Here is a 16,517-nt window from a genome sequence, read left to right on the forward strand (position 1 = left end):
TTTATCATGTAAAACATATTTATAGTGTTCATCTTAGTTTTATGCATATAGTTTTTGTGTATGCAGTTCCTCTAAAGCAAAGAATTACTTTAAAATGTAAGAACTTTGCCTCTCTTATAAGACAAAGGGTATTGTGGTACACAAGTGAAGAGTATTGATGAGTATGTTACTCTTACTAATCATGGAGAACCTCAAAACTTCACCGAAGCCATTAAGAATAACCACAAGTTGAAATCAATACAACACCATGCGAGAAAAAAATGAAATCACCGAAGAACCAAAAATATGACTTGTGAAATTACCAAAACGGACAAGGCTACTAAAAACAAGTGGTTGCTCAAACTCAAGTCTATAGAGAACAAGTGAAACTCTATATGTACCACGCATAATAGAAAGATAGAGAGAGATATTCATTGATTTTGTGAAACTGTTATTGATTGAAAAGTTAGTTACAAAAGTGTAACAAACTTGGTTATATACACAAGAGAATGACCTGCTATAGCAGGTTAGGGATGCTGACAGATGTCAGTCATCCTTACAATATAACTAGTATACTCAGCTTACTAAGTACATCTAATACCCCCCCCACAAACTCAGGAGGTGGTAACAACTCTGAGTTTGTGTCTAAGATCCAAAAACTTAGTAGATGCTAGAGGTTTTGTAAGAACATCAGCAATTTGGTCAGTCCCAGGGATGTGAAGAACAGAGATTTTCTTAGCTAAGACCTTCTCCCTGACAAAAAACAAGTCAATCTCCATATGTTTGGTTTTGGAGTGCATGATAGGGTTATGAGCAAGCAGAACTGCAGAGAGATTGTCACACAGTATAACAGGTGGCTTGGTGGTGATGTGAAGTTCTTGCAACAAAGTTTGAATCCAGAGCAAGTCAGCAGTAGCAAGAGCAAGAGATCTATACTCAGATTCAGTGCTGGAACGAGCTACAACCAATTGCTTTTTGGACCACCATGTGATGAGATTATCTCCAAAGTATATAGCAGCCCCTGAAGTACTTCTTCTATCATCAGGGTCAGATGCCCAATCAGCATCACAGAAAACTTTAAGAGTGGGAGGAACAGAAGTAGACAGAGGAGAAAGGCACAGTCCATGACTAATGGTGCCCTTGAGGTACCTCAAGATCCTCTTAACAGCAATCCAGTGAGTCTCCAGGGGATGAGACATAAACTGGCACACTTTGTTAACAGCATAAGCCAATTCAGGTCTTGTGATTGTGGCATATTGTAAAGCTCCTACCACAGACCTATAGAAGAAAGGATCAGAGAGAGCAGCAGACCCAGTTTTAGTGAGTTTGCAGGTGGATTGCATAGGAGTACTCACAGGAGAAGCTTCTAACATGTTTGTTCTTTGAAGCAAATCTCTAATGTATTTAGACTGAGTGAGGAGTAAGGAGCCATTGGCAGCAGCCTTAACTTCAATGCCAAGAAAGTAGTCCAAGTCACCCAAAAACTTAAGTGAAAAGGCTTGATTCAGTTTGGTGACTAGGGATGAAATCAGAGCTGCAGAGCTGCCAGTGATGATTATATCATCAACATAGACAAGAAGATAAATGGTATGCCCATCAGCCAAGTAAGTGAACAAAGAGGGATCACACTTACTAGGTTTGAAGTGTAGAGCAATAAGAGCCTGTTGCAGTTTCTCAAACCATTGCCTAGGAGCTTGCTTTAGCCCATAGATAGCTTTATGTAGCTTACATACAAGAGTGGAATCTGTAGCTGCAAACCCTTGAGGCTGTTGCATATAAACTTCCTCAGCTAACTCACCATTAAGAAAGGCATTATTGACATCCAGCTGCTTAATAGGCCAGTGATGAGTGAGTGCAATGGTGAGGATTAGTCTAACAGTTACAGGCTTAACAATAGGAGAGAAAGTCTCTGTAAAGTCAAAGCCATGCTGCTGGTGGAAACCCTTAGCCACCAATCTTGCTTTGAACTTATTAACACTGCCATCAGGGTTCTCTTTGACTCGGAAAACCCATTTGCAGCCTATAGCCTGTCTGCCAGGGGGAAGAGGAACAAGAGACCAGGTCTGATTGGCAAGAAGAGCATCATATTCTGCTTGCATAGCAGAGTGCCAGTGAGGAGTAGACAAGGCCTGCTTCACAGTTTTAGGTTCAACATGAGTTAGAAGCAATTTTGGTTGCAATCTGGGCTGAACAAAGCCTGACTTGGCTCTAGTAGTCATGCTATGCTGATTAACAGGAATAACTGGGGCAGGAATAGCCAAAGGAGAACTATCAGAAGAAGAAGAGGACTGAGAGATAGGTGAGGAATTGGAAGAGGGATTCTGAGACAAGGAAGAGTTACCAGACATGGAGGATGAAGAAGAGATTTCAGGAGTATGAGATGAAGTATTAGAAGGAGGTGTAGTGGACTCAGAAGGAATTAGATTAGGAGCAGAATGAGAAGGAATGAGATTAGGAGCAGAATGATGAAAAGGGAGAGCAGATAAAGTGACTCCAGTAGGAGCAGAAACAGGAGCAACTACCTTGGAAAAAAGATCATGAAAAGGAAATTTTGCCTCATTGAAAATAACATCCTTAGAGATGTATAACCTGCCAGTAGAAGATAGGCACCTGTACCCTTTGTGAGAGGGAGAATAGCCAAGAAAAAGACACTCTTGTGACCTAAAATCCAACTTGTGAGAATTATAAGGTCTAAGTAAGGGAAAGCAAGAACAGCCAAAAACTTTAAGAAACTTGTAATCAGGGGACAGTTTAAACAGAAGTTGATAGGGAATCTGAAAATTGATGGAAGCTGAAGGTAACCTGTTAATGAGATACACAGCAGTAGTGAAAGCATAATCCCAGTAGGAAATAGGAATAGAAGCCTGACTGAGAAGAGTTAGGCCCAGATCAACTATATGTCTATGTTTTCTCTCTACCACACCATTTTGGTGGTGAGTGTGAGGGCAAATCAGCCTATGCACAATGCCCAGTTCAGTGAGATAAGTGGTGAATGGTCTAAACTCTCCTCCCCAATCAGATTGAACACACTTAATAGAATGACCAAGTTGCAATTCAACCATAGTTTTGAATTGTTTGAAAAATGGTAAAGCCTCAGATTTGGTTTTAAGCAAATAGATCCAAGTGAACTTGGAGTAAGCATCCACAAATGATATATAATAGTTATATCCCATGGCAGAAGGGCCAGGGGAAGGTCCCCATAGGTCACAGTAAATCAATTCAAGAGGTGTAGTGTATGTGGTGTGTGAGGCATTAGAGTGTAAACGATGTGCTTTTCCCATACAACAAGCAGTGCAAAACAGAGAATGGTCTTTATTTGAGAAAGGAATATTACAACTTTGTAAAACAAGCTTCAAAGTCTGAAGATTAGGATGCCCTAACCTAAGATGCCATATATTGGGCAAACAAGAATCTACACTAGAAGACTTAGTGCTAGAGCTATCAGAATTATTTGCTGAAAAACAAGGAAGAAGACTAGCTGACTTAGCAGGATTGGACAACTGGATATGAGGAAATTCATAGAGACCATCACTTCCAACAGACCCTTGAAGAAGCACATCATTGGTGACCTGAGATTTAACATAGCAAGTATCAGCATTGAACAGGAAATAGACATTATTATCCCTACAAAACTTGCTAACACTCATTAGATTCTTAGTAATGGAAGGAACAAGCAACAAATTCTTGAGTGTGAGAGGTGTGTGAGGTTGATAAGGAGAAGGAAATGAACTAGAGCCAGCTGACTGAATAGGCAAACCTTGTCCATTCCCTATGAAGATTTGCTCATGGCCTTCAAAGGGAGTGAGTTGTTGCAAGTTTTTAGCATCACTGGTTACATGGTAGGAGGCTCCTGAATTAGGAAACCAGCCTGAGGAGCCTGAGGGAGCAGCATTAGCAACAAATGTGCTAGGAGCAAGCATGATAGGAGCAGCCATCTTTGCAGGTCCAGGAGCTCTAGTCCAGACATGAGGAGCTGGAGTTGCCCAGGCAACAGATGGAGCAGAAGTATAATAGGTGCCAGGCATAGGTGCTTGCTGAGGCTGTTGAGTTTGAGGATAGCCAGTAGATTGTTGAGGCTGGAACTGCTGATTATACCTATGCCAGCAATTCAGGGCAGTGTGACCAACTTTGAAGCAAACCTGACATTGAACATTAGAGTTGCGACCACCACGACCTCTACCAGAACGACCACCACTTCTACCAGATCTGCCACCTCTGAAACTATTGTAATCAGGTTCAGTGGAGGGAGTGGAGTGTGATGGAGGAGCTTCAGCACTAGCAGCAGGTATAGAGTCAGTGGATGAAGGAGTTTCAGGTGGAGCTTGAGTAAGATTCAAGGAAGGCACCTCTGAAACTTTCTTGAACTTGGAGAGTCTAAGTTCATGAGCCACAAGGAGAATCTCAACCTCATCAATGTCCATAACTCCAAACTTGCTTTCAATCACCGACACAACCGGTGCAAAATCAGAGGGAAGTCCTTCAAGAATCACATCAATGTGATGCGAAACTGGAAGAGTGTCACCAATAGAAGCAAGAGAATCAACAATCATACGAATCTTGAGAAGATAATCCCGAACAGAGAGAGAGTCAAGCTTCATAGCGCGAAGTTCAACACGAAGTTGACGAGCACGAGCGCGTGTTTGCTTCTGAAAATACTGAAACAGACGGTCCCAAAGTTCACGCGCATGAGTGCAACCTAACATTCGTGAAAGAATCTCACCAGATAACGTGGATTGCAACCACGAAAGGAGCATTTGATCCTTCTGAAGCCACGCGGAATACGCAGGATTCTCAGATCCAGAGTTGCGAGCTTCATCGGTGAGAAAACGAGGTGGAACACGAGTGCAGACGACGAACTCAGTGAGTCCGTGCGCATTGATGAACGGTTCCACTTGTTGCCGCCAGAGATGGAAATTTTTCTCATCTAACTTCTGCGAAAGCTTGAGCGAGAAATTGAAGCGGTGAAGATCTTCGGAAACGACCGGTGAAGGTTTCGCCGGCGACGGATCTTCACGATCGGAAGCGGAGCTAGCGGTGGACGGTGAAGACACCATGGCCACGGAAAGAGAAGGCTACGATCTAGTCTACTGATACCATAATAGAAAGATAGAGAGAGATATTCATTGATTTTGTGAAACTGTTATTGATTGAAAAGTTAGTTACAAAAGTGTAACAAACTTGGTTATATACACAAGAGAATGACCTGCTATAGCAGGTTAGGGATGCTGACAGATGTCAGTCATCCTTACAATATAACTAGTATACTCAGCTTACTAAGTACATCTAATAACGCATAATGCGTAGAACATAACCAATTGATGCAAAAAATCTACCGTTTACTCTAGTACACCATTTCCTCTTTCCAAAGGAACGAGTCACTGATTTGTCAGATGAAACAATACTCAAACTAAAAATAGTTTTTATGGACCAAAGGAATGAGATTATAGTTCATCTGATTGAAGATCACTCTAATAAAAGCCGTTTTTCTTTGGACTAAATGAATGGAACAACACTCTGGGTAATGATTGTTGTTTCATCTCAAGGTCATTTTGTTTAAAATGAAGAATTACACTGAATCTTCTGGTTAACTCTCAAAAGTCAAAATTATCTAGTAAATGAATCTAAAGTTGACATTATTTGAATATTTCAAGCTGACATCGTCTTGAAGATAAGATTTCAAGTTGGCGTTGTTTTGAAGATAAGATTTAAAAATTCTTCTCTCAAAGAATCATTTTAAAATCGTCACAACTATCAATAATACAAGTTATGCATAACAAAACCTAATGATCCTTCTAGACTCAAATATTTTAATAAGAGGTTTAAGCTTACTAAGATGACAGTTACTAGTAGCATTCTGTCTTTGAAGATCCCCTATTGATTGAGCAAAATGGAGGGGGTGGTACCAGGAAACACTCCTATGCTTAAGTCAGTGAATGAATAAGCCCAACTGGTATGCTCAAGGCTACTGAACAACCACAAGTACTGAGCATTAATATAAACACGAGACTTATCCACAAAGAGAGTACGTGCTACTAGATGTAGCATTTACGCCCTAGCAGCATCCTCATACATACGTGCCTCTACAAGGTCGTGGTACATATTTCAAAGCCAAGACATCCGAAGATGAGTTCCCCTGTTAAATTTAAACTCCTCTAGCACGACCTCCTCAGTGACTCCCAAATTATGTACAACCGTCATACATGTTGTAGTCTGGTTAATATCAGGAGCAATAAAGAATCTACCGACAATGAGGAGATGGACATGGAGGATACATCATCCAAAGTGATAGTTATCTCCACAAATGAAAGATGAGAGGAAGATGTCTCTTTGAGCCAATGCTCAACAAAAGCAGTCAGAAGTGAAGCGTCAAGCATGATCACTGAGCAGTCGACGAACTCTAGTCGTCGAACTACATGGGAAGTTCTTCATCTTTAAATCTTGGGATGTCAGCGGTAGACGATCATGTAACAAACAAAGTAAAATTATCAATAAAATTTCAACATATCTTGGAACAATAATAAATAAATTGAAGTTAAACATAAAATATTCATACCTTCCCTACCATAATCCATATGCGACATAGTCAACATACTCAGTGAGCACTGATCGGTCACTAGGTCCTCTCGAGAATGCTTCATTAGTGTGAACATATGCCTCTATCACAGCAAGAGTCGTAATCTGTGTATTGTAACGCCCGGAAAAATAAGTATATGCTTAATTTGGACGTTTGTGACGTTTATTGGAATTTTACCGTTTTTGGAGTCGTTTAAGTCGGTATTAGTTCGGGATGGCGGACTAATATTTAATTGAAGGTTTTCATATTTTTGGTACTAGAAATATTATTAAGGTAATATTCCGCGTTTTGGGGGCGTTTGAACGATATTTGCGCGTAGGGGCATTTTGGTCATTTCCGCGGGGTAGATATTTTCTTTATAAGAAAGAGATATTTGTGAGAAAGGAAAAAGGATGGAAAGGAAAAGGAAAGAGTAAGAGGAAAAGGAGGAGAAGGAAAAGAGGAGGAAAAGTGGAGATTGGTGGTTTTTCATCCGAATCGAGTTCCGATCGTCGCTATAGTCGGGTAATGGGGTGAATCTAATTTATCTTGAATGTATGATTCTTATAGTCTTGTTCTTGTTCTTCTTGTTCCATTTCCATAACTTCCTTGTGTGGTCTTTTATTGATCTAAGCTTGTTTGAGAATGATTGTATGATGATAAATGATATCTTTGTTGTGTGTGTTTGATGAGTTTCCATTTTCTTTCCCATTTCCATGGCTTGATTAAGTTTGAGGAAAATGTTAGGTTTTGAGAAAGATTAATGAATCAACCATGAAAGTTGGATGTTATGTTGTTTATATGGCATGTGTGTTATATTGATGTTATAATGATGTTTTGGAGTGATTTTGGTGGGTACAAGGGGCTTGAGACAGTTCTGTTTGTGCTGGGTTTTTTCTGGTTTTTCGCAGGTCCGCTAAGCGGCCTCAGGTCCGCTGAGCGGAGTTTTCGTTGGTCCGTTTCTGGAATTTCCACTTAGCGGCCCGCTGAGCGGCCAACATCATATTTTATTTTTCCAAAACTTTGAAACTTCGTATCTTCTGAACCGTAACCCCGATTTTGTCGTTGTTCGAAGCGTTGGAAAGCTAACGCAATGAACTATACTATGATCTAATTAAATGATTCATAGGATGTAGTCTCCTATTATTTTTATTAGGATCAAGTGATGAACTGTGTAGTATGTTCAATTATCCAAACTTTGAAACCTTGTAACTTTTGATCCGTAACCCCGTTTTATACGCCGTTCGAAGCGTTAGGAAGCTAGTTGGATGTTCTATATGATGGTATAGGCTTGTTTAGCTTGTGATTAATTGTTTGTAATTTTTGTTGATGAAAACACATAATTGTTTATATGCGCGATATGATTGGTAAATAATCATAGTGCTTGGTTGCAATTGTTGTTGGGGAGTGGGTTAACATGAAACCATGTTCGTATGCGTTATGTATTAATGAATGTTCATTCTTGATATGTGACGATGTTTGGTTGTTTGTTGTTAACACGATATGTGGCCTTATGGCAAGTAACTATTGTTATTGAGGTATTGATGAAGTTGTGGGCCGATGGCCAATATTAATTTGATGTGTATAAGTGTGTTATACGTTCATCTATGCCGATGTGGCCAGTATGTTTTGACGGTGAATGTGTGATGTGTGCTTATGAACGTCTATGTGGTATTTATGGTGTGATATAATTGATAACGATGTTATTAATTGGTGATGTATCCTTTTGGATAGAATATAAACGATGTAACGTGAGTATGTGATCGTGTTATATTGTTGATGATGTTGTTGTCATGTGATAGAGTCATATATTTGCGCATCATAACATTTCAATACGTTAATGGCGGAATGCTATTAACAGGTGGCCTGCGGACATTGGTTACCAGTAGGAGCTTAATGCTTGGTAACGGTACATTAGCCTGAGTGGCAAGAGGTCATCAGTGGGAGCTACATGCTCGATGACAATAGCCTGCGGGCTTCCTGAGTGGAATAAAGTCCCAGCATAATGCTCGGCAAGGTGTATTTGTCATAATGGCAATGAGGAGTTTACTCCGGATTTGGTACCACATGCATATGCATAGTCGAGTCTCATTCATCATTGTCTGTCTTTATAATTTATGTTATCATTCATGCGTCGCATTACTTATATATCGATTGTAGCTAAATGAGTGGATTACGTTGTTGTATGATTCTTGATGATACTTGTTGGCATTACTATATTTATCATGCTTCTTCATTATAAATTATATTCTCACCCTTCTGCTGATTTGATGCTTGAGTGGCATCCTGCAGATTAGCCGCTTTGGGAGTCTTTTGGAAGAGGTAGTTCTCCAGTTGGTCTTGTCGGTCGCTCTGATACGTAACATCGGGTAGTCGGGAGTCCGTTGTTATTTATTTGTATATGACTCTTTTGAACATGTATATGTGATAACGTGCCGTTGTGTATTGTAAACACTTTATTTTGGAAAACTCCTCTTTGAGAGTGAGAGCTATACGTGTATATATATATATATGTTCATATCTTTCGTGTGTTATGTATCGTTTTATTGGCAGGTGTTGTATGCTTTTGGCATCGCTGATGTCCGTTTGTTTTCTAGGTGTTTGTTTGGTTACTTAGTGTAACATCCTAATTGTGTTGTATGAAATTTTAATACTCTGATATTTTCTTGCCTAAATGCTTGGGTATAATTGGGGTGTTACATGTATCATCACTAGTATGAATACATCATCAACAATAGGATCTGTGGGAGCCACCTCACCAGCCACATCCACATCTGTAACAAGCACATCCTCAGTAACTAGTACCGCATCTAAAATGAGCACCTCATCAGCAACAGGCACGACGTCTGAAATGGGTACCTCATCAACAACAAGTACCGCATCTGAAACGGGTACCTCATCAACTTTGGGCTGCTCGTCTAATCTAACTCCTCGACGTCGGGGTGCGCGGAACTGGGCCAGAGACTGCTTAGACAACCATTTTCAGTGAGAACCGGTTGGAGCTTCCCGACTAGCCCATAGCTGGAAAAACTCGGCCACATCAGCCCTTGCCCTAACTTCCGCTCTATCAGTGATCCTGCCGACAATGGTCTTGTCCTTTCTCCTGATCATCATTGAAAAATGATAAAATAACAAAAATCAGTGAACTACGATCGATTTTCAAGTTTCTAAGCTATTACTACATAAAATTTCCTGATAAAAAAACTTTCAGAAATTCTATAATGTCCGATGATAACTCTCGACAATTCCATAATTTCTGATAACTAACTCACTTTTTTCATTAATTTTTGGTAGATTTTATAAATTTCTGATATCGCTAGAGAAATTTTGATATTTGCTCAAGAGTTGAGTGAGTTTTGAAAATGGTGGAGAAATTTTGAAAAAATATTATAGTCTTTTCATTGAGTTTGGAGGATACCGGGTACAACTGGGGGGTTGACAAGTTAAATCATCCATTATTTGGTCTTTTTGTACTCAGTCAGGCCCAACGTTTTTTCACGGAGAGATTAAGGCCCAAAATCATATAGGTTTAACCTAGCAAAATTTTTGACCAAAAAACCCTAGAAAACTTTGACTTTTTCCTTCTTGTTTAATCTAGCACGCTGCTCGTTCATCCTTCTTCTTCTTCACCGTCGCTTCACCTTCTACTGTGATTCTTCAGGTTTCTTTCTCCACATATATGTTTTTCATAATATAGAAACACCGTTTTTGTTCTCGTGAAATGCATCTGAAACAGCCGCGGCAGTGATGCTCGCCGTACCTGCCATCGCTGTATCGGCCGCGCGCCGCCGCGATCTACTTAATCTTTGCAAATAATTAACAATTTAGTTTAGAGTTTCGTTGCAATGATTTATATAAGCTATGCTAATAATTGATTTGTATTTACGTTTGTGTAGCTGCAACCATGGTGAGAGTCAGTGTGTTGAATGATGCTCTTAAAAGTATGTACAATGCTGAGAAAAGAGGAAAGCGTCAAGTCATGATTCGTCCATCTTCCAAAGTCATCATCAAATTCCTCATCGTTATGCAGAAGCACGGTATTTCTTAATCATCTTTATCTGTTTTAATTCTTTTGAATTTTGCATGGTTTGACAAATTGGGGTTAGGTTTTGATTAGATGTATTATGGTGGTTGATGATGTAGGATATATTGGAGAGTTTGAATATGTTGATGACCACAGATCTGGGAAAATCGTTGTTGAATTGAACGGTAGGCTGAATAAATGTGGTGTTATTAGTCCCCGTTTTGATGTTGGTGTCAAGGAGATCGAAGGTTGGACTGCCAGGCTTCTTCCTTCCAGACAGGTTAGTTAGTACAATTTATGTTCTTGTATTAGGCTCTGTTTGGTGTGTCCAATTGCTTATTTGAATAAAGCTTTTAAGACCTTATTTCAAAGATATCTGCCAAACTAGTTTTTGTGAGAGTGTGGTTCTACTATGATAAGAATTGATATTGAATAAATTGATTTTACTTCAAGTGTGAGTAAGTGTGAGTTGAGTGTAAAGCAATTTATGGAATTAATTGATTTTACATATTTTTGGCCTAGTTTTTGGAAGAGGCAAAAGCAATTCTAGTGGTGTAGAATTGATTTTGAGATTGTTTGGTTCTTCTAAAATAGAATTGACTGTTAAGTTAAATTTTTTAGCATTTGAGTTGATTTTTAAATTGAAACTCTGTTCACCCAAAATCAATTATTTTCACCATAGAACCAAACATACCTTAAGTTGAGTGTAAAGTAATTAACGAATGATACATTTTCCTAAAAGTGATTTGAACAATAAATTTAAGTATAAAGTTCATGTTTAGATTTCAAAGCTACAAATCTTAAGTCCGAGTATCAAATTCTGAAAGCTAAATTAATTATACTCTAAAGCAACCTAACTTTTCAAAAATGACATTTACACCTCCAGAATCATTTATGGCAGCTTCAAATATGGCTTCAAATTTGTAACACATTTTAGATGTTTTGGGAATCAAATTTTGCTTTTTATTTTCTCAGTTTACAAGGATTAGTTTCTGTCTATGCTGAGATTTTGATGCGTGGTTTGAGTAGATTGCTATTAAGTTTGATCTATGATAGCTTGTGTGTACTAAGATTGATGGTTAATTTATAGCGTTGTTGTCCTTAACTTGCAATCATCAAGATCAAACATTGACCTTTTTGTTAATAGTTACACACTTTTTTTTTCTGGATACATGTAGTTTCTTATGTTATCCCTCTGACCTTTTCATAATTCAAACTATGCAGTTTGGGTATATTGTTTTGACTACCTCTGCTGGCATTATGGATCACGAAGAGGCTAGGAGAAAGAATGTTGGTGGTAAGGTCCTAGGGTTTTTCTACTAGGCTAGTTTTGAGAGTCTTTATAATTTCAGATTTTGATTTACATGATGTAATGGAGGATATGCAATCAAGAATTGCAGGAGCTGTTTGTACTTTTTTTTAAAATTTTGTTTTGCAAACTTAAGTTTGTCACTAATTTATGGGACGTCTTCATTATTATCTTTCTTACACTGAAACATGTCCTTGTGGGGATTGTTTGAATGGGAGATCTGAGAATTAGAGATGTTGGAATTGGTTCTGGTAGTGTATGATGTTGCATTTACTAGATTTAATTCTGAAATTAGTGTCATGTGGCTGAGAAAAATAAAATCATTTGCTGCGAAGGTGAATGGATTTCGCCTGAAGGTGAATGGATTTCGCCGGGGATTCTGGGCATAATGGCAATATACTTTTGTTATTAAGGTTATGTCTAAGGTGCACGTTCCTATGACTATTTTTCCAAGTTGAAAAGTTACTATGGCATGTGTGGCAAATGGCAATTTCACAAATTGATAAATCAGTTTATGTATGTCTATACATCATTTATTTTTTTGGTCAAGTAGACTGAAATTTTTTTGTTTAAAACAATATACCCAAACAATGTTGTACCTGTTTGTCCAAAAGAAGTATCTCCAAGCACTTTTCTTTAACTTTACTATAAATAGACCATATATCCTCAATCCTAGCGTAAATCTTCCATAACTCCTTCATGCCATTAACATTCGATATTAGATCTGCATTCACAACGAAACAAACAGAACTTCCATAGCTACTTCATGCCATTAACATTTGATATTAGACATATAGGTCTGACCATTCTGCATTCACGGCGGTGAAACTAGATGTTAAGAGGTATGTTGACCAGGATGGGTTTTGCAGAGAAATGGATACATTGGATGATGATGATGTGCGTTACTTCGATTTACTATTCTGTTCTTGTTAATTCGGATGCCATAGGACCTAATGAACCAGGAAGAGGATTGAGACAAGGGGACCCTCTGTCACCTTATCTTTTCATTCTTATCTCTGAAGGGTTGTCTACCCTGATTAAAGAGTCGGTGGCTAGCGGAAATATTCATGGGGTTCAAATTTGTAGAGGGGCACCTATTGTGTCCCATCTACTTTTTGCTGACAACTGTTTTCTGTTTTGCAGGGCAAATCTTACGGAAGTTAGACATTTGATGAGTTTACTTGGTACCTATGCAGCTGCAGCTGGTCTGGAGATTAATTTGACAAAATTAGAAGTATTTTTTAGCCGTAACTTGAGCTTGTCGGCGCAGGAGGATCTTGCAAATATTATGGGAGTTCGGCATGTGTTGGGAACAGGAAAATATTTGGGTTTGCCGTCTATGATAGGAAGGAGCAAGAGGACTATTTTTTCTTTTATTAAGGATCGCATTTGGAATCGTATCAATTCTTGGAAGGGGTGGTCTTTATCCAGAGCAGGTAAAGAAATCATGATCAAGTCAGTTTTGCAAGCTATTCCAACTTATATCATGAGCATCTTCATTCTTCCGGATGTGGTTGTTAATGAGATTGAAAAAATGTTAAATTCATTTTGGTGGGGTGGAGGGTCTAACGGTAAAGGCATAAGATGGAAGGCTTGGGATAAATTGACTTGTCCGAAAGCTGATGGAGGATTGGGTTTTAGGGATTTTAAGGCGTTTAACTTGGCTATGGTGGTTAAGCAAGGCTGGTTCCTCATGACAAATCCGAATGCTTTAGTGGCTAGAATCTTCAAAGCGAGGTATTTTCCGAGATCTAGTTTTCTTGATTCTAAGTTGGGTTATAATCCTAGCTTTGTTTGGCGGAGTATTTGGAAGGCTAGAGAAGTTCTTAAGCTTGGATGTAGATGGCGGATTGGTGATGGTAGAAACATAAGGGTTATGAATGAACCATGGCTAGGGGGGGGGGGGGGGGGTAGGGAAGGCTGCTTAATGGGTCCGCAAAATCAAGGTGTGTACTCTTTAACCGTCCATGGTCTGTTGTTGACTAATGTTAAACAATGGAATATGGGAGCTTTATGTGATTTGTTTGATTATTCAGTGGTCCGAGAGATTTTACAAGTTCCATTGACAGAAGAAGAGGTTGAAGACCCTATGGTTTGGAAGGATGATGCTAACGGTAATTATAGTGTTCGTTCGGGATATAGAATTTGGAGGAAGCATCAGGAAAGTGGTGGTTTGGCTAAGGAAGGAGGTTATTGGAGTAACCTATGGAATATAATAGCTCCGGCTCGTGTGAAACATCTCCTTTGGAGGATTTGTAGCGATTGTCTCCCAACAAAGGTGCGTCTTATTCATTATCATGTTCCGTGTACTCCCATCTGTCAGCTTTGTGGTAATAATTATGAGGATGACTGGCATGTTTTTGTCGGATGTTCGGAAACTGTCTCGCGTTGGCAGTCGGCAGGTCTTACTGATATCATCTCTTCTCGTATCCATAATTTCCAGGATCTCAGGTCCCTTATCTTTGATATCTGTATGAAGGAGGATAGGAATACCGCAGGCAGGGTAGCAGTTATGTTGGAAGGGCTGTGGAAGAATAGGAACGACTTTGTTTGGCATAATAAACCGGAAGATGCGTCTAAACTTGGATGGCTAGCATTTCACAAGTGGCAAGATTGGTTTATGGCCCAAAATATTCGAGAGCTGCATTTGGTTAACGAAGATTTGGTTTCATGGAATCCGCCGCCTTTTGGTAGTTTCACTTGCAATGTGGATGCCGCCTTTAATAAGCGTGTAGGGACTACGATTCGAGGGTGGTGTATCCGTAACGATCATGGTAACTTTGTTGCTGCAGGCACTGCTTGGGATGGTAGTATTTTCTCGGTACTCGAAGCAGAGGCATTAGCTCTTAAGGAAGCAATTCTATCAGTTATTATGTTCCATAATGCTCCGACAATTTTTGAAAGTGATTCCCAACAGGTGGTCCAAGCACTTAGTTCCAATACGCCGGGTAGCTCTGAGTTTAATCTTATTATTAATTCTATTAAGTCTTTGCTTTTAGATTTCCCTAACTTTGAGGTTACGTTTATTAAGCGTCAAGCGAATATACTTTAGCTAAGGTGGCCAATTCTTAGTCTCAACGCTGTATGTTTGATGTAATTCCTCCTTGTATTACTTTATATCTGATTAATGAAAGCAATTAAGCTTGTTTCTGTAAAAAAAAAGAAGATAAAAACAAAACCCCATATGTTGAGATAAAAACAAAATGCAAATGTTGAGATAAAAACAAAAATCAGATGTTGAGATAAAAATAACAATTAGCTATAAACAACATTTTAGTCCCAAACAACATCTTGGTAAAAAAACATTCAGATAAAAAACAACAATGAGCTACAAATATTATTCAACTAAAAACAACATTCACACAAAAGTTCGGATAAAAGGCTCATTCAGATAAAAGTATTTGGTTAAAATCATTGAGATTAAGAGTATACCTATGTTGTTGTTGAATAGTTTGCGTTTGGGTTGCAAAAAACTGGTGAACAAAAAAGTGAGACAAAATAATTTGCAAAAAACAATGAACACATACATCAGTATAGTAAAAAAACTATGATATCAAAGAGGATAAACTCCAAAAAAGAATGAAGACATACATTTGTAATGTTGTTGTTGAATAGTTTGCGTTTGGGTTGCAAAAAACTGATGAACAAAAAAGTGAGACAAAATAATTTGCAAAAAACAATGAACACATACTTTCATCAGTATAGTAAAAAAACAATGATATCGGAGAGGATAAACTCCAAAAAAGAATGAAGACATACATTTGTAAAAACGTGAGTTTTGAAAATGGAAGAACAAGCTCTTAGTTGACCGTAACAAAACTGCAAACAAACAACATACATTATTAAAATGTGAGATTTGTAAAAACTCCGACCTTAAAATAATGAGAGATTATTTGAAAGCGCGTTGAAGAGGTGAAGAACAAATATTGGGTGAAATGAGAAGAAAAATGAGAACCATGAGAGAGGTAAAAAATTGAACATTTTGATCAAATATTTAAAATACTCAAACATCTACCATTTGTGTGACACCATATTGGTCTTCAATGTAATGTTGGAGTGACTATTGTAATCCCATAAATAAAATAATTTTGTAATAAATAAATAGGTTAAATAAGTTTTTCGTCCCTCTAAATATTTGAAATTTCATTTTTAGTCCCTCCAAATTTTTCCTTCAACAATTCATCCCTCCAAAATTTTCCGTCTCAATAATTGATCCCTGACGTCAAATGCCACTAACGGTTGCTTATGTGGCATCCTACGTGTAATAAATTTTTTTTTTATTTTCAGAGTTGGATTACATTAGATTCGGTGGCATATTGTGGTCCTTATACATTATTGATAAGAATTTCAGAAACATTTCAGAATCCCTAATAGAAAGGTGTGGTCCCTTGTCCCCTCCCTCCTTCAACACGCGATACTGAAGCGCCTATGTGGTCCCTCCATTGACGAAGGTTACGAAGCTTGTTGCGGTCCCAAGAACGACAAGGTAAGGCCCACTTCGTTTTGTTTATTCTCTTCAGTAATGATAGTGAAAACGATCCCAACTGTATTTCGTACCTAAAAAACTAGGGTTTATGAGTTTTCTTAAAAACTGAACCTACTTTTGTTTTTTCTTGAAACGTGTAGGAAATGGGGTTATTTAAGGTTGTTTT

General features: G+C 38.5%; 1 protein-coding gene across 1 annotated transcript; it reads left to right on the forward strand.

The window, feature by feature from the left end:
- Positions 1-10,037: 10,037 nt before the first annotated feature.
- LOC131602840 (small ribosomal subunit protein uS8z/uS8w) lies at positions 10,038-12,052 on the forward strand. Its single transcript, XM_058875048.1, has 4 exons — positions 10,038-10,193; positions 10,429-10,569; positions 10,676-10,836; positions 11,781-12,052. The coding sequence occupies exons 2-4, from the start codon at positions 10,437-10,439 to the stop codon at positions 11,877-11,879; spliced, it is 393 nt and encodes a 130-aa protein (XP_058731031.1). The 5' UTR covers positions 10,038-10,193; positions 10,429-10,436; the 3' UTR covers positions 11,880-12,052.
- The last annotated feature ends 4,465 nt before the right edge of the window (positions 12,053-16,517 follow it).

Source organism: Vicia villosa, linkage group LG5 (genome assembly GCF_029867415.1).
Source record: "Vicia villosa cultivar HV-30 ecotype Madison, WI linkage group LG5, Vvil1.0, whole genome shotgun sequence".
Lineage (NCBI taxonomy): Eukaryota > Viridiplantae > Streptophyta > Magnoliopsida > Fabales > Fabaceae > Vicia > Vicia villosa.

Coding starts and splice junctions, on each gene's coding strand:
- LOC131602840 (XM_058875048.1), top strand. CDS start 10,437: ATGGTGAGAGTCAGTGTGTTGAATGATGCTCTTAAAAGTATGTACAAT. Junction 10,570..10,675: donor CATCGTTATGCAGAAGCACG/GTATTTCTTAAT, acceptor TTGATGATGTAG/GATATATTGGAGAGTTTGAA. Junction 10,837..11,780: donor GGCTTCTTCCTTCCAGACAG/GTTAGTTAGTAC, acceptor CAAACTATGCAG/TTTGGGTATATTGTTTTGAC.